This window comes from Sciurus vulgaris (genome assembly GCF_902686455.1).
Source record: "Sciurus vulgaris genome assembly, chromosome: 3".
NCBI classification, from domain to species: domain Eukaryota; kingdom Metazoa; phylum Chordata; class Mammalia; order Rodentia; family Sciuridae; genus Sciurus; species Sciurus vulgaris.
Genome location: NC_136463.1, coordinates 76,759,511 through 76,787,090, shown reverse-complemented (window position 1 = coordinate 76,787,090; position 27,580 = coordinate 76,759,511). Strand labels below are relative to the sequence as shown.

The 27,580-nt window shown below is 37.1% G+C and overlaps 1 protein-coding gene across 1 annotated transcript in view; it reads left to right on the top strand.

The window, feature by feature from the left end:
• The window catches only part of CNTNAP5 (contactin associated protein family member 5), an 861,232-nt gene that overhangs the window by 735,317 nt on the left and 98,335 nt on the right, over nucleotides 1-27,580 (top strand). The window contains exons 18-19 of the mRNA XM_079133610.1: nucleotides 10,501-10,740; nucleotides 19,330-19,554. Of these exons, the coding sequence (XP_078989736.1) occupies nucleotides 10,501-10,740; nucleotides 19,330-19,554 (465 nt within the window). The remainder of the gene's footprint in view (nucleotides 1-10,500; nucleotides 10,741-19,329; nucleotides 19,555-27,580) is intronic.

The window sequence follows — 27,580 nt, the reverse complement described above, 5'->3', positions numbered from 1 at the left end:
TGAATCAGTGTTCTTTGCACATTCAAGGACTCGATCTGAGAGGTCCATGGTACCTTTCCTAAAGCCAAGGTGCCATTGAGTTAATGTGACCAGGGCATGCCTAGCAGCACGAGGGGAGCTCCAGGCTGGAGAAGAGCAAGCCCAGTGGGGCGCATTGATACTGCTGCTCTGCCTAAGGCTTAGTATCCTGTTTTGATATCTGCAAGTCTTTGTCAATAGCATGATGACTCAGAAGCGGGTGAGAAAACCCTTGAGGAGAGCAGTGGATGGGAATATGTAGCAACACCCCTCCACAAACTGTTTTCGCAGATTCAAAGTCTGTTCTCACTGTGTTATCAAGTTTCTTCTGATCCTGGGAGAAAGAGATTTAGATTCAAAGCAGTAAAGATATTGTAGAATAGGAGGTAAGAAGATTCCTGCTGAATCCAGCTTTTGTCTTCATCACTCTTGTCTCACAGGTAAAAATGGTTATTCAGGCCCTGTCTGTTGTGTGCAGTGGCTCAGTAACCTGAGTAGACCCTGGGATGCTTGCCCAGGCTCCCCATCAAGGAAGAGCTTGTGCACAGGGGTGGGAGTGCTGTTTGAGGAATCTTCATCTACCTTCCCTTCAGGGACTGCCTAAGCTGCAGAGGAAACATCACTAAGGCTATGTCCTTCCCAAAAGCCTCCTCATCTAGTGACCTGCTAACTTCAGGGAATGAAGGCCTGGCCTCCTTCCAAGGAGGAGCATCTTTGATGAGTTATTCTAACTCCAGCATTCCTATGGGGCAGTGCTACTCTGTTGTCAGGACTATTTGTCAGGTCACTTCTTTCCTGTCCATCCCTACTTTTTTTTTTTTTTCCCCTTCCACAGTTGCTCCCAGGAACCTCTTCCCCTAAAACTTATCTATCCCCTTCACTCTGTCTCAGAGCTTGCTTATTGGAGAACCTAAGCTCAGACAGAATAAGATAGATTTCTTACGCAACATACACACACACATATACAGGCCTACTTAGTTTTTAAAAATGAAATCAATTTCCTTAAGTGAAATTTATTCCTCAGTCCTCCCAGGGACTATCAATAAAACCATGCCTCCTCTCTCACTTTCTTTAGCAAAGTGTGTTCAAAGCTAATGGGTTCTTTAGAGCAAGTTTACATCATTTTGCTTCATTGCCTTCTGAAGGTCCCATCCTTCAAACTAGGATGAATGTACCCCCCACTCCCCATCTACCTGTCAGAATCTTCTTCACTAATGATACAGATACTTTATGGTTCAGATTAACTATTTCTGCTTGAAGGAGTTCATTCTTGCATGTTCATATGCACACACACACACACACACACACACAGACCTCTTTGAGCACACTCATCACATGTTGTTGCAATGCCCTGATTATTGTGCCTCTTCCTGCTAGTGTTTTGTTGTGGGCAGATATAGTGTTGAATTCATCCTCTGGGATGAGGTCACCAGTGTATTTTGTATTTAATGAGTATCTAATGAATTCAAAAAAATTAATGAATGTGGAGTTTCAAACATTGGTGGCCTACCAGTAATAATTTTACAGATGTAAGCTGCTCAATTACCTTCTCTGAGCCTCAGTTGTTCCATCTGGACTTAACAATAATCAGTAATAATCAATACACCATGAATCAATTTCAAATGTCAGATGCAACAATGGACATTTTCCTCTCCCATTTGGCATCTTTTATAAGATTAAATTAAATAAAAGTGCAAACAAAAGACTATTTCAAATGGGAAACCATTTGTGCCCCCACATCAGTGTAATAAACAGGTACTCCTGGAAATCAGGGGGATTCAGCATTTAAAGAACACACTCAGCTGGTTTGATATTTCAAGAGTGTAAGGTCCTTCCCTACAATGGATTTTATCCCTCCTTCAACCTGTCAGCAAGTGTCCCCATGTGTTCATGTGTCTGGTGAGAGAATATCTCAAGTCTATAGGTGGGGCCTTCAGGAAGGAGAAATGTTAAAACTATCATTTCTTTATCAAGGGATTTTCAAAATCACATTTCCAAATTGTTATATTGTTCACACGTACAACACTTCAGAGGTATTAATGCAAGATTACATTGTTGTTGCTATGATTTTCCCCTTTTTTGTTCAATAAAGACAGGCTTTTAAAAAAATTGCATCTAATCTAGTTGTAGGAACAAGTGCTCATATCAGAGTTGAACACTACACGTGTGGTTCAAGGACACCAGTAGTTTCGTGGCATGAACTTGAAAGCCACCCACATTCACCACACGCTCATGACCTTCGTCAGCTACTTTCCCTCTCTTGGACTGAGCTGAAAATAAAGCAACAGCATACAAGAAAACCACCTTTTTCTTTTTCTTTTTTTTTTTCATATTAAAAGTAAATTTCTTAAGCAAAATATGTCCTTCATTCTCCCAGAGATTAGCCTCTTCCTCGTCTTCTTTCTTGTCCAAAAGTTTACTTAAAAGTTATGGGTTCTACAGTTGAGTTTGCATCCTTCACATTATTTACTGGAATGGGGAGAGATCAAGGCACGCTCTCTCATCTTACTTTTCCACTTGCAACTCTGTGTCCTTCTTCCTCTTTTCCCACATTTCTCTCTTCCTGCCATTTATTAATCAAATATATTCTGAGTGTATGTTCGTTGATTAGTCCTAGGTTAGGAAGTGGATACAAGGAGATGAATAAGATCCATCCACTGTTTAAAGAGTACGGGGGGTATTGGATTTTAAATAAGTTTATGGGTTGGACATTCAAGGTGGTGTGAACAGAGCAAAGGGGATCCTGCTCCTAATTCTGCACAGAGGAAAATTTCAAACTTTTTCTCTCATATGAGGAGTAATGATTTCCTTCCTCTTTCTTTCTTATGTTTGGGAAATAAGGTCAGTGTAAAGTTTGGTGCAGTCTCTAAGGAGACAGACCCTTAAGAGGTCATCTGGGACTTGGGCCCATGCTTGCTATATAGGGAGCAGAACTCTTACTTTGTTTAGGCACTCACTTGCTTATGCAGTTTTCTGGAAGTAAAACTGAAGCCCTAATTCTTCAGGGCCTGAAAGACACTGCACATCCCCATCCTACTTCCCACTTGAATTCACCCAGTGGGTAAACTGGAGGGGGCTTGAAGACCTTGCCCTCACAGCCCCTTTGGCACTAACTGGAGCCTTGCTTTGAGCTCCTGTTTGTCATGAAATACTGAGCTCCTGCTGTTCAATAATGGGTGTGGTGCTTTTCCATTTTCTATTCCCCACCCCATCCCCAAAAGCCCTTGATCTCAGAGATCCTTCCCTCTCTACAATTCATCTCCAACCAGACCCTCTCCAGAGAAATGAATTCATCAGTATCAGAGATGTGGACTACTGCAAAGATGAGGTTGCCTTGAAGGCCAGACTTCAGCATTGGCTCAGTGTGCTCACCCACACAACCAGTAATGAGAAATAGTCCCTGCCTAGAGCAGTCTACTCTAAAAGAAATAGTAGACCACACACACACACACAGTGTGTGTGTGTGTGTGTGTGTGTGTGTGTGTGTTCATATTGAGAGAGCCTTCTGATCCTATATTTTTTCTGGTTTCATCACCTTTTAATCCCTTTTTCCATTTACCCTCATTGTTTATCTTCCTTTCCCTTTCTGCACAACTTTCTTCCTTTCTTTCTTTTATACCTGAAGGTCATTTAACTGCCCTGGGTGCCTGTGTTCTCTGCAGGAAAATGTAGTTCACAATGCGTCTATCTTCTTTCACATTTACAAAAGATTAAAAGGGTTCTAGTTATTTCAATGTTTTATTATTATTATTATTATTATTATTATTTTATCTTGGTGTTTTTATTTTTAATTACTTTTTTGGTTGACATACTATACTTATATACATATTTTTGGTACTGTATGGATAATACATGCTTTTGATGGGTTGAAAATCATTTATAGAGTCTCCATATTTGATATATAAATTTCTTTGCATCATCATAGTTTGATATTTTCTTGTATAGTTAAGTAAGCATCTATTTTCAGACCCAGTAATACCATGGCTGGATATTAGCCCAAGTGAATTAAAACCATGTGCTCCCAGACATATCATACGAATGTGTTCATAATATCTATATTCAAAAGAGTTAGACCCTGGAAAATATCCAAACATCTTTTAAGTTAAATAAAGAAATAATTATATATTAATACAATAGTGCCACTCAACAATAAAAAGCAATTCACTCCTGATATATGTAAAAATTGTTTAAATCTCACAAATATTATTTATATCAATATGTCATGAATTTCTTTTGGTGACTGCAAATTGCCTATAGTATGAATATTTATATCATGGAAATTGGCAAAGTCTGTACACCAGGGCTTCTAATCTCTGCTTCCTACTTCTAAGGAATGGTTAGGAAACATTCATCAGACCACTACTGTTTGTCCTTTAAATAAGGAACACAGAATTTTTAAGTTGCGTATCTAGGCTTTAAACCAATGATCAGCAAATATAAAGTGCAAATTAGTATACATTTTAGATTTGGTTAATCATACATTATTATTATTATTATTATTATTATATTTCTCCCAATCACCATATATTGTGGAATTAACATCTATTCATCAGAGCTGTCTACTTTCTAATGAAAAGTAACATCATTTAAATCCAAGCTGGTGGTACGTGTTAAGTATAATCTTCCAAAAAGGTAATATCTGAGTCTCAGGCAAAAAGAAAATGAATGTGCATCACAGACTTTATTTACCTCGGTAGTTAATGAGGAAGCCATGTAATATGTTATGACCAATTTAAAAAGTTTTTAAAAATTAGAATTTATTTACAGGCAATTTAACAACAAAAAAGTTAGGATAAAGTTGTTGGAATAGGTATAAAACCAGTTAATGTTCAAAATATCATCTTTGGAGTTGTCTGTCATACTGCAAACAGATTTTCATCTTTACTACACAAACGTCAGTCATATGTTGCATTTTATTTTCAAATTTTGACTCACTTTTTCTGACCAGAGTTGCTATTCACATTTAATAATATGCCTCCATCTTATGTTACTGCCATCACTTCCATGAAGGAAGGTGGAATGGGAAAAAAAAAAAAAATCAAAGTGATTGTTGTACAATATCAAAAGACTGTCCAAACAGTGTTCCTGGGGATTGTTGAGTGCAATTTGTCTCTGACCTGCCATTGTTACCGTGTTTCTAGTGACTTGTAGGTTTGTTTACTATTTCAGATTCTTCTGAATTCATATATAAAATTATCTATGTTGCTGGGTATTGTATAACATACCTGTAAGTTCAGTGTCATAGGAGGCTAAGGCAGGAAGATCAGAAGTTGGAGTCCAGCCTGGGTAACTTAGTAAGACCCTGTCTCAAAATTTAAAAAAAAGTAATAAAAATGAAAAAAAAGAAGAGATGGGGATATAGTTCAATAGTAAAACACCCTTGGATTCAACCCTCAATACCAAAAAGAAAAAGAAAAAAAAATCTTTTGTTATGTGAGAATTCTATTAGGGTACATTTTTTGCAAGTTTATAGTTGCAGGATTTTACTTCATGTACTTGCGGTTCATCTTCAAGGGCAGGTACCTTTTCTGTAAAGGTCAAATTTCAGTCAGTTAGAAGGACAGAATTAAAAGAAGACAGTTGACAGTGTACATGTCATTTTATGATATATATGCTAAAATTTGAAATCTAAGTGGTAAACTGAAGTAGATTTATTGACTTTGGACAAATAATTCATCTGCAAAATGAGCTGCTCAGTGTTCAAAGATGGAGAAGGAAAGAGGAAGGAAGAAAGGAAGGAAAAAAAGGGAGAGAGGAAGGAAAAAGAAAGGAAGAAAGAGAATTGGTAGGGAAGGGAAAGGAAGAAAAGAGAAGGAGACCAGAGGAGAGGGAAGGATAGAGAGGGAAAGGGGCAAGACAAGGGAGGACAAGAACAGAAACTGTAGTACAGAAACTGTAGTACTGAATTAATTTTGTGAAAAAAGAGCCTGACCTGGCACCTTTAGTATTCCTCCAAGAAAGGAGTTCTCAGCAAAAGAGTTTTGCATGATCATGTACAGGAAAGAGTGGGCACGTATGAGAGAAATAGAGACTCCTGGGCTTATGCTCAGAAGGGCACAAGGTAGTAAGATGCATCTCTGAAAGAAATGAGCATCTGTTGAACGACACATGGAGGTTCTCTAAGACAGGCTTAGAACAACGACAGCAAAGTTTTTATGAGTTGATTCATACTCAGTCCAAGAAAATATGATTATTATGATGGTATCTGCTACGAAGGGCCAAGTGAAGAGTTTCATACAAAATTGTCTCTAGCTAGGCCAGCCAAATTATGGTCTAAGTTGTCAAGAAAAGTGATGGGGAAACCAAGGGGACAAATGCATCTGTGTATGTAACCTGATAGAAGAAACAATGTAAAAGATCAGAGAAAGAAAACAAAAGAATCACTCAATTGCAGTATTCACTCAGATTTCCTAAGGTAATAGTTCATTTCAGGATTTTATGGAATGAAGTTATATGCAAGCTTTGAAGTCACCAGATCTGGTCTGACTCCTGGATCTGCCACAAAAAATGTATTTGATCCTTGACTCTGGCCAAGGTAATCGGTTTGATGCTAAGTTTTCTCAGCTGTGTAATGTGAATTCCCACTGTGAATTCAATGAATTCAGGACAAAGTTTCTAATATACATCTAGTATGTTTGAAATACATACATTTAGAATAAATGGCAATGTGTTGATTCTCTAACAGCTTTTCAGATAAAGGTGAAACCTAAAAACTTGACTTTAAGTTACTGTAAGAATACTACTGTATGCTTTTTGTTCTTCAATCAATGTACTGTACATTAAGTCAAGATGCACACGAGGAAAGAGAAAAGTATGTTACAACAATGGCTGAAAAATTAAGTGACTGAAAGATCCAAGAAGGCAGTGTGAACAAATGCAGAGGTTTCCCTGGGGCATGGGGCCAAGGCGAGAGAGTGTATGCCCCATCTTTAGGGAGCATACTCTGCATCTTCACCCCAGTTCTGACATGTGGAGAGAGGGCTTATTCAAATATGATTTTTTTCAGTGGTAAACTTAACTAAAAATTTGTAAATATTTCTTTTTTAAAAATTGGTAACTAATTAGAATAATCAAATACTGGGTGGACAGAATTATAAGTGACTAAGGAATTAGTATATACAAGTATGTGTGTTTCTGACTGCAGAGGTAAATTATTCCGGACATTGCTTAAATGTGGAGGGAAATAGAATACACTTATGGTTTAGATCTAGAATGTTCCCCCAGAAAGCTCATGTGTTAGGTGATGTTTCAATGTTTAGAGGTGGAAAGACTGCATTATGAGGTCTCTGATCTCATTAGTGGAGTAGCTCACTTGATGAACTAATACTTTGAATGGACTTCTCGCTGGTAACTGTAGCAGGTGGAGCATGGTTGGAGGAAGCAGGTCACTGAGACCATGGTCTTGGAGATCTTATCTTGTCCTGTCTCTTTTTGCTTCTCAGTCATGAGATGAGCAACTTTCCTCTACCAGGTCTTTCATCCATGATGTTCTGCCTCACCCCAGGTCCAGGGCTAAAGGACTTGGCTGACCATGAAATGAAACCTCTGAAATTATGAGCCCACAATAAACTTTTCTCCTCTAAGTTGTTCTTATCAGGTATTTTGGTCAAAGTGATGAAAATATGACCAACACAAACCAAGTAAATAAAACATGAAGAGGTTCAAAGTCTAGGTAGACCATGAGGCATTGGAGAACCTAGGAGGGAATGTGGGAAGAGGAAGTTATAATGGCTAGCTGAGATCAGTTCTCTCTTATTGTATCAGCTGGGCTAAAGAATTCCAAATTGATCCTCAGGACAATGAATAATCTACAGAGGGCATCAAATAGGAATGGCAGAATCCAATTTACAAATTTGTATCTATTCCGGCTACAAAATGGTAAGTAAATGGCAACAGTGAGGACTGAAGGTAGGATGCTGTTGTTGGGATTAGGATCGGGGGTGGGGTGAGGAGACTGTACCAGAGTTTGACTCTGTGTACAGAAAGAAGTAGATGGATCCTGAAGTGTGTGGGAGAGTAAATCCATGCTGTGAATGAGAAGGAGGGAAGATTGCAGCTGCCTTTCTGCCCAGAATTTGTGTTCTATAGAAGATGCAGACCTTGAACGACACTCTGTACATAGCAGGTAACATTACACATAATGGATAACCTCATCAGAGGATATAGAGAACCAACAACTACTGGGTCTCTCAGTGTGTGTGCATGTGTGTGTATGTGTTTATGATTGGGGGGGCGCTTAAAATTATCCTATCCTTTGTTTATATATTTGCCTCAAAATAGTAAAAATATCTTTTTCTCTAGTTTTTCTCCTTTGTAAAGAATAAAACACAGTCAGGCAAAACTGAAATTTAGTTCATTGTACAGTTTAACTGTGCTGTGTCTTCATGTATCATTGTGCCTTGTCAGCATCTGCGAGTGAGATGATCCCTTTGTTTGGAAGTGTGCTGACCAGGACTGTGCATTTCTAACTTCATGGAGTGCATTTCTACCCAACAAATCAGCCTAGTCACCTTTGTCTCCATTTATAAGCTCATTGACTAAGTCATACACAAGAAAATGTGCAATAGATCTCACATTCTCCACCCCTGATAGAAGAAAAATGACACTAACAAGATATATGAAGAGCTATTGAAATCCACCATAGGGAATGACTAAAAAATAAGGAAAGAAAACAAAATGTTTGAGTACATAAATCCTCCCTTCCTTACTTTACACAGTCTCTGGTAAAGAAATAATGGACCTTTCTCTGTGATCTGCCCATGTGTCTAATTGATTAATCTTGTGGTTAAAAGGAGATTTACTCACCAAAATTGGGACAGATAGGAGAATGCATTTTGAATTTGTTCTCTTGGCCTGCTTAGTTATCACTTATCAGAAGTGAAAATACAATGGAGTTTGATCATTACTTCAGAATATGGGGCCAGATTTATCCCTCAGGAACATTCCATCTCAATTTTTGAATGCAGGCAGTGAATTTCATATACGTACTTACTAGTCTGGTAATCTGTTGTGATCCAGCAAAGGGAGATCTCCTCCCCTCATGCCATACTTTAAAACTCCTACACCTAATTATTTCCTTGCTTCCCCCATTACCTATTCATTCCTTTAATTTATAGTTGTGCTTATTTTTTAACATCCATAATTCTTGTCTGAGATAACACATTTGGAATTCCCATCTGATCCACCTTGATGAGAACATATGCTGATCTAGTCATTTACTAGGCCAAGATTTAATAAAATTGTAGAATGAGGGGCCAGAAATGAATGAGGTTGAGACAGAAGATCCCTGGGAGACAAAAAATAAATGTCACATAGATGCTGCCCTTATTGTTACTTTATTAGTACATTTAGCAGACCTAAAAGATTTGCATGTGTTCTCCACTCATCCAAGTGTGTGCCCTTGAGCCCAAGGACATGAAATAAAACACCTGTTCTATAAAGGGAAGGCTGAACCTCTGCCTTCTCTGAGATTTCCCCAAACTCTCAGAACTAAATATATACCTGCTAGTGGGATTTAAATTTATTTCCTGGTCTGTCATCCCACCTCACACATATTTTCTGATATCAGAGGGGAAAGATGGGTAGAATTCTGGATTTTCAATGGGAACGGAATACTTAGGAATTTTGGATCTGCTCCATTTTTCAATAACTTATAAGGAGTACACTGCATATCTCTGAAACCCTCAAGATGTGTTCTCCATAGAAATTTGGGGTACAATCCTATTCTGCAATCTAGATACCTTGTTTTTCCCAAATAGTAATTTGACAGTAAACCGTAAGATCAATTAGCACATAAGGACCTACTGGTTCTAGCCATCATGAGAAGCCCAGATAAGGGATAAGGGAACAGCAGTGATTGATTGCATGATATATTCCATGATCTTATCTGAGGTTACTTCAATATAAAAATAGATTTATTCTTATTTTATAGATCATGTAGTTGAGGCTTAAGTGATTCATGGTCAGTATTGCTAAGTAGTGGGTGACGTGGAGTTTTAATCTGCATCAAGCCTTAAAGTCCACTCTCTTTCCAGTACCTTGAGCTGTGCTACATAATCATTGTGAAATGTACTGCAGTTTCTAATTTGGTGTGACCAACAGCTTGCTTTGAAATTTGCCAGAAGGTCAATCTCACGCTCTACCTTCTACTTTATTTATTTGCAAGAAACATGATCATCTGAAGTTTCACTCATAAACCTGTAAAGGATTTCTCAAGAACTAACTCTCTCTTTCTCTCTTTGTGTGTGTGTCTCTCTATATATATTTTGTATGGGTTTGTGCAGGGGTAGTTCCAAGTCTGAAAGGCAGGCATTTTTTCCCCCAGGCTCTTTAAACTCCTAATTTTTACTAGAAATTTTAACAGAAAAATTCAGCAAAATAATGCAATAGGATGGTAGCTAACTCTCACATATAGGATCTTAAATGTAAAATAATTGAGCTCTAAGATATCTTACAAACTTTCCTTTTATTTTTCACCCTTAGGAGGAACATCATCAAGGCAGAAAGGCTTCCTAGGATGCATCCGCTCCTTACACTTGAATGGGCAGAAATTGGACCTGGAGGAGAGGGCTAAAGTCACATCTGGAGTCAGGCCAGGCTGCCCAGGTCATTGCAGCAGCTATGGCAGCAACTGCCACAATGGGGGGAAGTGTGTGGAGAAGCACAGTGGCTACCTATGTGACTGCACCAATTCACCATATGAAGGGCCCTTTTGTAAAAAAGGTATGCTGGTACTCATGGTGCTCCCATGTGCAGGGTTATAGCATCTAAAGGCAACAGTCAAGACACATGGTACCCATGTCCTTAGCCATCCTCATTGTGCACTTTCACTCAATTTCCTTCTGCTTGGAGGCTCTGTGTCGCTCCTCGACATAACTACATATATTCATTTTCCTTATGAATGGAAACTGTCAATGCAATTTAACTGAATGTATAGTTACAGAATGACACTTTGTCCATACCTGGGGAGCCAGCTGAAGACCAGGAGAGGTAGACTTTCATTGCTGTTGTGCTAGCTGGATTATAAGTGACACACTGTTATTTCCAGTTCTAATTCCTCAGTTAACTAATGTAATCAAAGGATAAGAGCATCTAGCCCTGCGGGAGCCTTTGAGACATTTAAGCTATCTTAAATCATTTTTATAACAAAGAGAGTTAGGTGTATTAGTAAAAACAATATCATATAGCCAGTGAAATTTCCCTGATCTGCAAGTGGTGAGTATGAACATTCGAGGTTTTAGAAGCTCTGTCTGAGATCTCATGTTTTGCTTTTCTGGAATTGGAACACAAAAGTTAAAATTCCTGACCTGGGGCAATTTACACATTGCTTTTTCAATTCTAATGAATTCATTATATTGACAAATTTATCATACTTGAAATACCCCTTGGTGGAAGAGTGATACTTTTAATGTGACTGCTCTAGATAAATTCTAGATAGCTCTAAAAACCTTAGAATCTCATTATTCACTGTAAACAGTATTTTTCAAAGACAGAAACTATTGTTAACTCAAACTTTGTGGTATTTGAAAGCTTATTTTATAGATGGAAAATAGTTTGCTGAGCAAATAATGTAAACAATATTTCAAGAGTACCATTTTAACTATTAACATGTTTTAATCACTGTAAGTTGCATACATAAAAACAATGATCATAATTATAAATAAATCTTGTCAGTTCATTAAAACACATTTTCCAAGTACTTCTACCAGTAATGCTTTATTTAGTTCAACTTACTTTGGAATTTAAAAATGAAAGGAGAAACATAAAGCAGGGTTTTCCTTGAAGGATTCTATAATTTAATTTCTCCACTCTTTCACTCTGACCTTCTCAATTTAGTTTGAATTACATGCTTATTATTGCTAGGAAGCATGTTATGCTCCTTGGGAAAAAATTAATGGTACAAATTTTAGGACCAACAGTGAGTTAGGCCCTGCATGGGAACTTGAAATATAACAAGCGCCGTCTCAGTAGGTTCTTAATATGAGCTAAGACAAGCAAAATGCTACTAGGTTTCACACTGGGTGAGATCTCTAAATTACATCCCCTGAAAAGTTTGAATGCCATTGTTAAGAGTGGTTCCACATACTAAGAAGAGCAAATACAGAATAAACAGTACCAGGATCTGTCACTGAAGTGCACAAGCATCATCTTACAGTGTCCACATTCAAGTCTACTGTCTAGGAAAAAGGTGAACAGATTTCCCTGCATTTCCTCAGGGATGTGATTCTAACATCTTACTGTAGATCACATTGTTCTAGATTTAGTCTGTATATCTCCTTATTATCACCTCCTTTCTTTGAGAGAATTCTTATTCATTCTCATCTGTTCATGCCCATGTATCTGTTGCCTGCATACACTAATTCTTAGTGCTCTCTCCCATTCTTAACTTTGACCTGAAAATTAAATAGACAAATGTATGCTTAGCCTTTTCGGGGTGCCTCAGATTTCACTATTTTCAAATTTCCCCTCTCTGTATTTAAAGGAAACAATCCCCTCTACATTCCATCATTGCAATGTATGTAAGATGAGATTTTAAACCAAAACTTTTAGTCATGCTGATTGCCCCTGGGAAGTGTGATGTGGAGCTGAAATGGTAGATCATCAGATACAAGATGGTCCTGAACGAAAGGCCCTTGAGAGTGCCTTTGGAGTACTCCTTCATGCCTTTAACTGCAACACAGTGTATCTTAGGAAATACTGAAAATATCTTGGGTAGAATTAGGGACATTCACGTGTTCATTTCTAATGCTGTGCCAGAAACTCCATTGGCCCACTTTTCATTTCTTATGATGATATGGAGAAATAAAAGTCATAAAATTTACTGGACCTTAGCTGCCGTATATATTCCTTATCTCTACATGACTAAAACAGGATTTGATATCTAGATTTAACTTATGAGGGTTTCACAGAGTCCTCTTTCTGTAGCTGTGGTAAAATACCTGAGATAATCACCTTAAAAGTAGGAAATGTTTATTTCAACTCAGAGTTTCAGAGGTTTCAGTCAGTGGTCACTTGGTACTATTATCTCTGAACCTGGGGCAGCACAGTGCAGGTAACATAGGGCAGGGGAAACTATTCAACTCATGACTGCCAGGAAGCAAAGGAAAGTGAGAGAAAGGGGCTATGGTCCTCATATCTTCTTCAAGGGCATGCCCACAATTATCTAACTTCTCCAACTAAGCCACACCCCCTGAAGGTTTCACCACCTCCATGTAACACCACAAGCTGATGACCAAGCCTTTTGCATGTGGGCCTTTGGGAGTCATTCTAGACCCAAACCATAACAGAAGGGTCAGTGACCTGCTAATGTGTGCCAGAGCTGGAGGTTCATAGAGCAATTTTCTTATTTCTTTTTCTTGTTTATAATTCTAATTTAATTCTGTACATAAAGATGATAATAGGATGCCATCTCTCTGAATATGTAGGTTTTTGTTTTGTATGTTTTTTTCTTTTTTGTCAATTATGAGATGATTATAATTCACACACCATATAACCCACACTTTTAAGGTTTGTGGCTCAGTGATTTTTAGAATTTTCACAGAGATGTATACCATCACCACTATCTAATTCTAGGCTATTTTCAACATTCTTTCCAAAAAATTCCATGCTCTTTCACAAATATTCCCTTTCACTTCCCCTGCCAATCCCTGCAAACCACTAATCTGCTTTCTTTCTCTATGAATTTGTCTATTTTAGCCATTTCATATTAATGGAGCCACATAATTTTTAGCCTCTTGTAGTCTACTTTCTTTTACTTGGAACAATGTTGTTAAGGTTTATCCATGTGTACCATTGTGTCTAGTATTTTATTTCTCTTTATTCCAGAGAGTATTCTATAGTATGGATACATCATATTTTGTTTCTCCATTTACCAGTCGATGGATATCAGGATGGTTACATTTTTTTTGGTTATTATGAATAATTCTGCTATTAACATTTTAGTACATATTTTTGTGTAGACGTATGTTTTCTATTCTCTTGGGTGTATACTTAGAAGTAAGATTGCTGTGTCTGGTTGTAACTATATGTTTTACGTTTTGAGAAATTCCAAACTGGTTTTCAAAAAGGCTACCTGGTATTACATTCTTACCAGCAGTACATAAGAGTTCAAATTTTCCACATCCTTGCCTACACTTGTTATTTCCTGACTTGTTGATAACAGGCATCTACTGATTATCAAATGGCATTGCAATGGGTTTTGACTTGTATTTCCCTAATGACCAATAATCTTTTCATAGTTTTATTATCCATTTATATAGCTTCTTTGGAAAATGTCTACTCAAATCCTTTGCCAATTTTACATTTTTTCTTATACTGTTCAGTTGTAAAAATTTTTGTGTCTTTGAATATAATTCCTTTATTAGATGATATGATTTGCACTTATTTTATCACATTATTTGGGTTTAATTTTCATTTTATTCATATTACCTCTTAAAGCACTAAGTTTTTAATTACGATAAAACCCAGTTTATCTAGTTGTTCTTTGATGGTATGCTTTTAGTATCATACCTGAAAATCATTGACTAGTTCAAGGGCATGAAAATTTGCATCTATTGTTTCAGCTCTTACATTAGGGCTTTGGTCCATTCTGAGTTAATTTTTTTAATGTGTTGTGAGGTAGGTGTCCACCTTGATTCTCAGGCAAGTTGGATATCCACTTGCTCCAGCATCATTTGTTGATACATATTTGTCCTTATCTCCCCCACCCTTTACCACTAATTGAATAATATTGGTATGACTCTCAAGCTGTTGACATTCAAATATTTTTTTCTGAATAAAATGTTAGATAATATATTTGGAAATTTATTTGGAAAACTAGAAAAGTTAAAACCCAATGTACCCAATGTAATTACTGTAATTAAAAAATGTTTCCTTCTAGGTTTCTTTTCTTTTCTTTTGAGAGGTGGGTACTGGGGATTGAACTCAGGGCACTCAACCACTGAGCCACATCCTCAGCCCTATTTTGTATTTTATTTAGAGACAGGGTCTCACTGAGTTGCTTAGCACCTGGACATTTCTGAGACTGATTTTGAACTCATGATCCTCCTGCTTCAGTCTCCCGAGTTCCTTAGATTACAGCCTTGTTCTACCATGCTCAACATTCTTCTAATTCTTTCCTTTACATTTAATATAGCAGAGATAATGCTTCCCATTATGTTTTGCATCATGAATTTTATCTGTTTTATTCCATAAGCATTCCTATATAAATCTTATATATCTGTAGGTATCAGTTTAAACCATTGCAGAATATTCTATCTGGTGTAGTTGTCTTCTCTTATTTAATTCATTCTATCACCACAGCATTACAGCTCCCTGAATAGTAATGGAGCTCTGATACCAGACCTAACTAAATTTGTCTGCAACCTACATTGTGTGACACTGGTCATGTAACTCAACCTCAAGCTTCCTTAATTTCCTTCTCTACAAAGTGCAGAAAATGCAGGAATCTTTCACAAAGAGCGAGGTTTAGCAACCCCGGAAGCCTTTCATAAAGCACTTGAGATAATTCCTGGAACAAAAAGTCCCACTAAATGCTTACTCTTCTTAGTTTCAAAATTTTGGATCATCTGATCAATTTTAGATCAGATTTTGCTTCTAAATAATATTAACAATAAACACGTGAATTTCTTATTAGCAATGGAATCTCAGTGAAAGAGCTTATACATTTTAGATACTTTTTATGTATTCCAAAACCCTATTCAAGAATCTTTTAATATTTACTTTTCTGCCAATTTATATCACTTTGTTTTACTTTTTCTTGTGAAAAATGAAAACAAACTACATTGGAATGAGGAGTTTAAGAATCTTCATCCACCCATTTTCTAGCTTCGACAATGACCAATACATGATCAATTTTATTTCATCAATATAAGCATCTCCTATATTCCCTTCTTAATATTTTGAAGCAAATCTCAGATATAATATAATTTAATGTATAAATAATGCAGTAGAGATTGCTAAAAGATAAGGATTCATTAAAATCACATGCATAGGACCATTTTTAGAAAGAAAAACTGTAATAGTAATTTTTAATATTATGAAAAACTGTAATAGTAAATTTTAATATTATGAAAAATACATTCAATGTTTGCATTTCCAATTCACTTTTAATATTTTTTAGTATAATTAATTTTATAATTTTTTAATTAATTGCAGCTTGTATGATTTCTAGGTATCTATTAGACTGTATGTTATCCTGCACTGATCTTTATGGTCTCATCTTAATTTAATTCTGTCAATATTATTAAGACTAGTTACTGTTTATTGAATTATTCCTTTATGCTATGCTTTTCCATGCTGTCTTCTAAATCTTCCATCTGACTTATAACTGATTTATCCCTATTGGTCTCTGAGCAACTAGAGATTGAATGGGATTCTGTGAACACTCAAGACAGCCGGATCCAGAATCCAATTCGAGATCAATCAGGATCCCTCCTTAGGGTCATCGTGTTTCCTAGTTTCCTCCTAGTTCATTCTCTACTTCAAGGTCCTATCAATGCTGAGCCTCTCTTTCAGGTCTTAGAAACCCTAAGAACCCTGAGAACCTTGGCCCCTTCACTCAAACAACTAGATCAAATCTTAGACCAAGTTCTAAAAGGGAGAAAAAAACATCAATTTTTCCAATCCTCATGTTTATAGTTGGGACAAAACTCTTGTAAGGAGATTAACTAGAGATAAACAAGCATATTAATTAGTCTTTGGAATTCACATCACACTGGAGAAAATTTACTCAAAGTAGTGGTTTAGGGTTCTGACTTTAATTGTATTTTAACAAAGAACAATAAATTTTAGAGAAGTGACACAATGCAGGAAAAGCAGTCCCAGACTTCAGAAGTGAGAAAACAGGGAAGGCAAATTTATAGGAGGAAAGTGAGCCTGCAGATTCCTTTAGTGTCCATATCTTTGAACTGGTAAGCAAGGAAGAATTTATATCTCTCTCTTTAGGCATGAGGGGAAAGGTTTATAAGGAACTTTTATTTTTGTAATTTCCTGTTCTGCTTTTGGACAAATAGAATGAATGTAGTGAGTACCCTTGTATTTTACTGTCTTTAGATTTTGAGATAATACCTTCTGGTTCCCTTTATTTCCACTGGTATTTATTTGTTTAAACATATGTCCTAGTATCTCAGGACCTTAGCAGCATGGCTCCATTTACCAAGTGGGTGTGCAGATTGGCAACACTGCTTGGAGTAGCACAATGATCATGGGCAGTCATTTTAGAATTAAATATTTTCTTCCATTTATCTCATTGTATTTGGATATTCAAAAGCTCAATTTATTTGACCAAAAACTTATTCTCAGATTATAAAACTCTCAAGTAGGAACAATAACAGAATCCAGGTGCATTGTTGAATGTTGCTTTAAAATAGACAATATCTAATCATTAAAAATAATTAGAACTGGGGATAGGAGAAGAGTAATGACAGAAACTTGGTTTTACATATCTAAATATGAAATGCTTTTCATTTCTAATTTCTTATTCTAAATATAAAGAGAAAAGAAATAAGCCAATATCTAATATGCTATTTGTAATAGAATGCTTTGAATTAGACTTGTGAGTGTTTAAGTACATAGATGAACATCAAATGAAAGTCCTTTATTTTGTTAAGTAGGAGGTGGTAGCTCTAAATACAAGACAAATTTCCCTGAGGAAAATTACTCAAGGAAAATTCTTGGATCAAGTTGATGATTAGCCAAGATCATCACTGTCATAAATGTCCACTGCTTATTTTTAAAACCAGGAATGCCAATATTGTAACATGCCTAATAAATACAAAGGATTTTCTCCAAATCTTCAGTCGAAAGGAACTACAATCCCCAATCTGCTAAGCAATATGCATAAATATGCATCATTAATTTTTTGGCATGATTACACATTGTTACAGAATTTTCACAAAGTGGAACAAATTCGCAAGAGAATTAGGAAGCAAAGCCAGTTTGGATTATGATCTAGGTGCCACAAACTCAACCAAAGAATTTTATGAGAAATTAGAAATATTCTGCATATCATTTGGGATGAAGGGAAACTCATCATGTAAATGTAGGTTCACGTTTACCATGTTGTTTCTATGGCAGAGATGGCTGCCAGATGCAAGATGTATTGTTCTACAAAAGAAACTTTCCTTCACACCCTGCTACAGTAAAGAGATGAAATTTTAAGCAAACTCAAGAGTACCCTTGATCCAAGCAGAATAAATATTTCAGCACTGGGAAGGATGTGCCATAAATAAAATGGTACATTGGATGATGGCAATGGGAATGGGTTCAGGTTAAATTTTCTCCTAATGTGGAGAGTCTGAGTTCAAACTGTGCCAAGCAATGCTCTTAAGTGCTTTACGCACATCAGCACTTAAGAGCATTGCTTGGCACAGTTTCATTAGAAATACTAATGAGGTAGGTGTTATGATTCCCATTCACTCAAGAAGTCTCCATAGGGTTCACTACATTGCCTAGGACCACAAAGCCTCCATGAAATCAAATCTAGTACTGAGTCTTGCAGTGTTAGTTCCATGAAATAAAATGATGTAATGGAGTGGGAGTATTCTACAAGGAGCATTAGTTTTCTGCTAATTGAACTTCATTACTTTATAGATGCCACATTTTTCCATGCTGGTAGCAGACCTCCATTGAACATGCTGTACTATAGGGTTTGTGTGCCTAAGTCTGCTAGTTTTGGGAACTGAGTATCAATGCCTACACATCTGAAAATTGAGTCCTGGAGTCCTGGAGCAAGATGTCTATGTCTTTGCTACTGTTTCAGAAAATTCCTTCTATGCTGTTTGCCTTAGTCCTCATGCTTTACCCAATAAATAGACAATGGTGTATGCCCATCCACCATGTCCTACTCTTTGCAATTGAGCATCCATTCACATCCTGTAATCTCATAGAGTTAAACACAAATCCTAACTCTTAGGATCTCAATTTTGACAGCAAGATGATCCCAATAAAATTTCTTTTTACACTACACTAGTTGAGGATATTTATTTTTTGCTTCTAGCAAAGTTAACCTGGCACATGATAGTCTACAGATGTATGTTCAACCAGACCTAAGCTTTAGGAGGCAAATACAAGTTCCCTTCTGGCTGTGCAACTTTTTTCAGTTCTTAACCTGTGAGCCTCAGGTTTCTTGTTTGTAAATAAGAATAATAATTTTGACCACTTCAAAATTATTATGGGAAACATTTTATATGATACATTTACAACCCCTCACATGGTGCCTAGTGCAAAGGAGACAATATTCAAGCAGCCTTTGGCTATTCTGAATAATTCACTAAACATTTCAATGTGTGCTTCCTCCCTTCTCTTTTGCAGAGGTTTCTGCTGTTTTTGAGGCTGGCACATCAGTTACATACATGTTTCAAGAACCCTATCCTGTCACCAAGAATACAAGCCAGTCATCTTCAGCTATTTACACAGATGCGGCTCCATCCAAAGAGAACATTGCATTTAGCTTTGTGACAGCTCAGGCACCCAGCCTCTTGCTCTTTCTCAATTCTTCTTCTCAGGACTTTCTGGCTGTCTTACTCTGCAAAAATGGTGAGTATGGATGGCATAAAGTCCAATGGAGTGTCAGACTGGGCTGGAGGGAGAGTGCATGTCCTCTAGAACTCTGCATTATTTTACCTAAAGTTGGTCCCATTTGGGTAACTTTTTCCAGACTTCCATCCAAACCCTTGATTATACTTTACCTTTATGAGTTGCAATTGGTATTCAGGGCCAGTGTCAATTCACCGCTGAAGTCTCAAATGCATTGACTTTAATTTGCCTCAACTGTGTAGCAGTAATTCTTTATTATTTATTCTGTGCTGGAATCCATTAAGTGTAAAGGAGAAGATCATAAGCAAATCTGAATTTCAGAAGGACACTTGCCACATATATCCTGTCATTTTTGCTTCAGTCCTCTTTACTGAGGGTTGTTAAAATACCTAGCAAAATGCAAGCTATATTAATAGATGTCGATTGTCCTGGTCTTAGAGAAAAGTACTATATATGAGTTATGACCTTGAGGAAGAGAGAATCAGCTTCTGAGAATCAGATTTTGGTTGGGGGAGACAAAGTTTTCTATATAATTAAAGACTGTGCAAACTGTAGCCTTTGTCATTTTGAAACAACAAGATGTGGGGTATTTTATTTAAAAAAAACAATATTATTGTCCTGTAAATAAACATTTTATTATTTCTTTTCAATCTACAATTATTCCAATTTGATATGAAATTCACAAATACTTGCATGGCATTTTTTCCCTGAAATTAAACCAATAAACCCAATTACTTTTGAAGGTTATAATACATTATTGTTTATTCTTCTGGACTCATGGTGTACTCAGTATCATTGAATTTGAAGACAAGGCATTATTTCTTCATTTGTGAGGTATGTTATAGAACTTAGGCTCTCATGATTAAATTCTCCATTATTCATTTAAGAAAAAGATGAGAATCAGACTTCGGAAAAAAATCTGGGCAAAATGGAACATGAGAATGTTAGAATAATAAAGGGCCAGATATTCTTCCACACAAGGAATGCTGACGGTCTCCAGTTATTATGGCTATTAGAAGTTAGGATTTCTTCCCATATGCCTTCATTACACTCAGCAAGGATAAAGACTCTTGTTATCTCTTCGGCCAATGACACTACTAAATCAGAACCCCATGGGGTTGGTACAAGTGCTTAAACAGGCAAAATGAGCCAAGACATGGACATTGCTGTTATATGATCTCCAGAAACACTGTCCTGTGATCAAGAGCCTCCCTTTCCTCCTCTTGCAATCTGCCAGTATCATGAAATGGGTCTTTGATCAGTTCTGCAGGACCCACACTGCTAGACTTTAGGATGGACCAGAGATTAAAGTCAGGGCACACAATCACTGAGTCACATCCCCAGCCCTTTATTGTATTTTATTTAGAGACAAGGTCTCACTGAGTTGCTTAGTGCCTTGACATTGCTGAGGCTGGCGTTAAACTCGATATTCTCCTGCCTCAGCCTCTCAAGCTGCTGGGATTATATAGGCATGTGCCCCTGCACCTGGCAGGAAGGCACTCTTGAATGCTGCTGTGCCCCTAGTCTCTGAAGTTTTACATTTTTCAGAAGCTCTGCCTGACCCCATAGACATTGAAAAAAAAAAAAAAAACAAAAACAAAAACAAAACAAAACAAAACAAAAAAAACACTAGCTAAATTCAGTAAGCAAGGAAATTTATGCCTTTTTTGTTTGTTTTATGGTTAAGTCTCAGGGCAAGTGTGAAAACCCCAAGTGCTAGTCTTTTCAGTTCAGATTCAATCATAGAGATGGGGTCCACAATGTGGTTAGTAATAGGGAGCCTCACACTGTTCCAGATAACTCTTGGGTGATACGTCATGGAAAGGGACTACGGGATATAGAATCCTGAGCACCTCCTGTCATCTCCTAATGCCATAGAGATACAATCAAGATCCATGATCTCCCATTCATTTTTTCATTAACTCTCTAGATAATTACTAGGTTCAACTGTGCAGTATGAAAGACTGAGGAGATTAGCAAAGGTAAGCAGGATGTGGTTCTATTTAGCTGATAAGGAAAAAGAGATATGGAAACTTCCTTAAACTTTTGGAAAGGCAGCCTAGTTAGAAGAGGGAGTTGCAGTACCCAGTTTCTAAAGCAATCTAACTAGAAAGAAGATTTCAGGTATTATAACAATGAATAAAATACTAAAGTGGTAGCCTTGTCATTAGGAGTTTTCAGATAATAATTAAATGACACTTTGTTGGGAAAACTGTAATAATTTCAGCAATAGAAGAGAGAAAAATAGCAGGAGTTTTTTCCCCCATATCTGAGATTTTGTCATTCTTTGTTTTCTTCTGATATAGTCTGACATGAATATTTCTTTCTGTTAAGGATTCATTTACAGACCTTGAAAAGCTGCTTCAAAGAATAAAGAATTGATATCTTTACAACTTGTTTCCAGTATATCCATGGTATCAAGTTTCTGACCAAATTACTTGTGAATCATATGTGGGTGGGGGCACTGCATTATTAAGAACTAGGAATATTTTCAGTGTGACTTTGATTCACTACAGTAAAAAATACATTACTGAAAATGGTGTTGGAAATAAGGAATACTTTACTAGTGAAAAAGATAAGGAGAGTAAAAAATGTAGTAAAAGGTTAACTAGGGGAGATCTTTTATCTGTGAGATTTTTTATAAGATTGAGTCATACCTAGCTGAGATGGATTTAAGAGATTTGTGCTAGTGTGGGCTTCCTAAACTTTTTTGGATATAAGACAATTTTCGAAACTGGGGGAAATTATGAGGGGAGGGCCCTATTGAAAGGAGTTCCTTTTACTTTCCCAGGAAGAAACAAATGTTCAGAGCCAATATATATAAAATAACTTTAATTCCAGTACCGAGGGCTAAGAAGCCAGGGTGGGGAGTTAACTGGATAAATTGTGCAAATACTGAACAAAATTATCAGTTTGCAAATGTATTTCATATAGTTCTCCAGGCCAGAGGAGAGATCAATGTGATTCAAAGTCATGCTTACAAGTCTTGCCCTGGCTGGTTTGGAGTTCTTTGCCCTTTATCATTATTTTTGAAATTTCTCCAACCATGGATTTAGTTGGGTTTAAGCCACGACTGAATTTTAAGTAAAAACAGGTTCTTCTTCCTAAATGAAGAAAAGGATTTTAATTTCTGGGATGGAAGAGTGGAGGCAGAAACAGGCATTTTGAGGTCAGGTAGTCCTCAGGAGAGAGAGGGCAATTAGAGTTTCATATTCTGGGGTTTTGAGTCATAGGGAACTTCTCAGAGACCTGGCAATTAGAAGAGAAGGGGCTTTTGAATGAGGAAAAGAGTCTAGAGAGGGAGATGAGAGTGTTTTAAAGATACACTTGACCTTCACAGGATTCTGCTGGGGGATGACTCTGCCTTCTCCATAGTACCAGGAGTTGTCCTTCAAGTTTGTCATTTGAAAATAGTCAAGAGGAACCTTCTATGAGGCAGGTAAAATTTCCTGTCCCAGAGAGACAGAGGTAAACAAAATCCTGCCCTACCTTAAGGAATTCTGTGACAAAATTTTGTTTTGGAAGAGAAATATAAATAAAGACAACCACATGTCAAGGAACCACATGTCAATGCACATATATACTAGATCCAGATAGACCATAGATGCTGGGTCAAGGTAGAGGGAAGTAGAGAGGACCAATTTCCTCTGATAAGGAAAGTCAGAAAAGGCATCATACAGAGGGCAAAGTTTGAATTATGAAAGGTAAGTTGGTATTCTCTATGCAGATAGTATGTTCTTTAATAAAATTGTTTCTTTGCTCTGCATTTTACCATCATAATACCACTGCAGAAATGTATATTCCCAATCAATTTTGTTCAATTTGTTTTTAATCATTAGTCCATTTTGGCTCCTGGATTGTATAAAAGGTCTAATTTAAAAGATGTGCTAAATTTTAGGCCATTAAAATACAGTGAAATGTTGTGAGTACAAAATCCAAATAGTGCTCCCAGCTTACCTTGCCTTTGTGGATGTTCAGCTGCCCTTCAGCACCAAATGGTTTGTCTACCTTTGATTCAGCATTTCTTCTTTATCAATCTTTTGAACATATACACTCATAAGACACACTGTCTGCATTTCTGATTGCACATACCTTGGAGAGAATAATGATGAACCAAGACACTTCACATTTTGGACAGACTAAATAAAAAGAGTCAGGAATAAGGAAGAATCCAGAGATTCTTATGTCTTCCAAGGACAAAACTCACTAACTGTTTGCCAGAGCTGATTTGGCCTTAGGTCATCCTCACTATTCTTCCACGAGTCCTTCAGAGTTTAGTGCTGTCTCCTGCTACCCATCTCTGACACTGGCGTATGTTTGTGTTCCTCCGGGCAGCAGGAATCCTGATAAACAGACTGAGAGAAGCATCAGAAGCCTCAGAAGGCTTATTTCTTTTGCTTTACTATGCCCTGATCACTTGAGTCTCAGGAGATTCCATCATGCAACTTTGCTAGCTTTGAATTTGAAATTCCCTAAATCTACTGTTATTTCCCAGATTTGATTCTGTTGTCATTTCTTATATTTGTGGGCTTTCCAACAATCTCTTGCTCTCTGTTTTTCATCTTCCATTACACAATGTGGCTATGACATACCATGACCTCTAGGGGGTGGTCACGAGTCCTCCTCTTCACTTCTCCCTCCTAGAGAAAGGGAAGTGTCATGGGCAGGAACAAAAGGCACATGCACTATCTCACAGGTAGTTCACAGTGGAAAGTGGTGGGTCTGAGTGGGAAAGTAGAAGCCTGTTGAGTGGAATTGTATTTAAGTAAACTTTCTTGTTTTTGTAATTTTGTTGTAATGGACACCTTACTTTTTTAGTGTGCCTGTAGGTCCTTGAACGTTGTTATAGATGGAGGAAACTCCATCTATATTTTGAAATCCTGGCCTGAAGTATAGAACTGCATTTGGAGTAAAGAAGTAAGCACGTCAAAAGATAACCATAAGACTGGAACCCTGATCCTATAGGATCTCTGTCCTCATATCAAGAAATAGTAGAAAATTTTGTTTCTGTTCTTAAATGCATGTAAAGACAGAGAAGTAAGACTCTACAAGCCTGGAGGAAAGACCAAATCAGCTGGCTGCTTGACCTTGGACCTGCAGCTGGCCAGAACTATGAGAAAATAAGTTTCTGTGGGTTGGGTCACTCAATGTGTCATATTTCATTTTAACTGACTAAACAGACAGAGATCAAATAAAGCAATGCAAATGGATGTGCATTGCAAACTATAATATACAAAGCATTTTTATTTTCTTATTGACAATGGTAATAATAAGAATTATTTGCATAATTGTGTTATCAGAGCATGAATACAAAGTTCAAGGTTAAGGACATTGGGGATTAAAATTTAATATAAAGAGTAAAAAGAAATTACCCAGTGGCTAAAGGCTGAGTACTTGATGGGCAGAACATTAGCCTGAAGAAGGAGAAAGATAAGGCAGTGGGTGCTCACTCTGCACATTAACTGGCTGTCATTGGACACAGGCAGCAGATTTTAGTACACACAAGCATGGAAACAATAAATTTTAAGAATTATTTTCTCAAATGTCCTCTTACGCAAACCTTCAGGGAACTCGTTTAATGTTTCTAAAGAAGAGAAAGGTAGGGAACAGAGTATATGCACAGGACTAACAAAGAGCTCTGTACACTGCAAAATCAGGCTCTGCAAGATACATTGGAGGAGAAGTAGTCAAATATGGGGGAAACTTCCCACCTCAACCCCAATCACTGCCTTGTAGAGCTAGCAGGGCAGCTTATGCCAGCACCAAGGAAAATCAAGATGGGAGAACCACAGCTATTGAACCAGTTCTTTAAGTTCCTGGACCAAAAAAAACAAACGAAATAAAAAACAGTAATCAAAGGCTAGTGTGGAAATAAAACTAACAAAAAATGCAATTAACTCTACAGATATATTTTTAATGCCCACTATCTTAGTTTTCTAGGGCTGTTGTAACAAAATACCACAAACTGGGTGACTTGAACAATGGAAATTCCCTTCCTTGAAGTTTTTAGAAGTTTGAAGTTTAAGATCAAGATGGTAGGAGTGCCTGATATCTGTTGGGTTGATACCTTTTCTCTGCACATTCATGAAAGAAAGAAAGAGAGAGAGAGAAGCAGATTGTATTAGTTCTCATGTGTTTCTTTATACAAAGACACCAATCTTACAGAATTAGGGCTCCTGCTTTATGATAACCTGATTTATTTCTTAGAGGCCCCCATACAGTCACATTGGGGGTTATTCCTCAACATATAAATTTTTGGGAGTCATACATTTAGTCTATAACTCCAACCATGTGCTAGAAGCTGTTTTATATGTTCATAATAAAAAAAAATGAAAATGGTATCTTGGACTCCAGGGATAATCCTGAGTTTAGGAGCCATATATGATTCGCCTTTATAGTATCAGCATCTGGCAGAGGTCCTTAGCACAGAGAGTTTTCTTTGATTGAATTTATGGTTTTCTGTTGTTGTCATCATTTTTGTTACTGGAGAGTGAATCCAGAGCAGTTTTCCACTGAAGTATATCCTCAGCTCGTCTTTTATTTTTTATTTTGAGATAAGGTCTCATTAAGTTGCCAAGGATGGACTCAAACTTATGATCCTCCTACCTCAGACTTCCAAACCTGAGATTGCAAATGCAAGCCACCATGCTCAGCAAATTATGGATTTTGAATCTAGTAGAGTAAAAAATTTTATCTAGCAAATGTGGGAATGCCTCCACAGAATCCATGAGGAGATTTTTGTAACCAAATAAAACAGATTTGCCTAATTGGTGAGTGCAAAGATAAGAAATACCTCCAGAAGATAAAAGAGTGAACAGAAGTCTATTACTTGCACCAAGTAAGGAAAACACTGGAGACAATTCTCAAGGTGGGGTCCTACCCAAACAAACAAATCAAGGGAACTTGGGGGAAACACATATATTCATATAGGAGAGACTCATCAGCACCATAGGGGCAGGATCATTTCTGAGCATGCTCAGTTCAAGATGGCTATATCACACATTAAGAAAATACACATTCAAAAGGCAATTTAATGTCTGATGGTGGAGCATTTCATACTTTTAATTGATTTTTTAAATTTTTTATTTGTTTTAATAAGTTACACCTGATAGTAGAATGCACTTTGATACATCATATTTAATGAAGTATAACTCCTCATTCTTCTGGTTATACATGATGTAGAATTTCACCAGTTGTACATATGTACATGGGGTAAGAATATCTAATTCATTGTACTATCCTTCCTATCCTCATACCCCCTCCCCTCCCCATACTTCCAAATAATGAGCAAATTTTACTTTAGGTCATCTAAAAAAGAGTGAGGCAGTTAATCTGACATTTTGACTAGCTTCTCTCAAGCGTCTCTGGAATGCTTTATGTAAAATAAACACAGAAAGGAACAACTTTTTTTTTTTTTTTTTTTTTTTTTTTTTGTGGTGCTGGGGATTGAACTCAGGGCCTTGGTGGGGCTGCAAATTAGTGCAGCCACTCTGGAAAGCAGTGTGGAGATTCCTTAGAAAACTTGGAATGGACCCTCCATTTGACCCAGCTATCCCACTCCTTGGCCTATACCCAAAGAACTTAAAATCAGCATACTACAGAGATACAGCCACATCAATGTTCATAGCTGCTCAATTCACAATAGCCAGATTGTGGAACCAACCTAGATGCCCTTCAATTGATGAGTGGATAAAGAAACTGTGGTATATATATACAATGGAATATTACTCAGCCATAAAGAATGATAAAATTATGGCATTTGCAGGCAAATGGATGAAATTGGAGAATATCATGCTAAGTGAGATAAGCCAATCTCAAAAAGCCAAAGGACGAATGATATCGCTAATAAGTGGATGATGACACATAATGGGGGGGAGGGAAGGGTTAGTGTTAGGGTTAGAGTTAGGGTTAGGGAGGGGGGCAAGTATGGAGGAAGGAAGAACTGTATAGAGGGAAAAGAGGGGTGGGAGGGGTGGGGGGAAGGGAAAAAATAACAGAATGAATCAAATAACATTACTCTATGTAA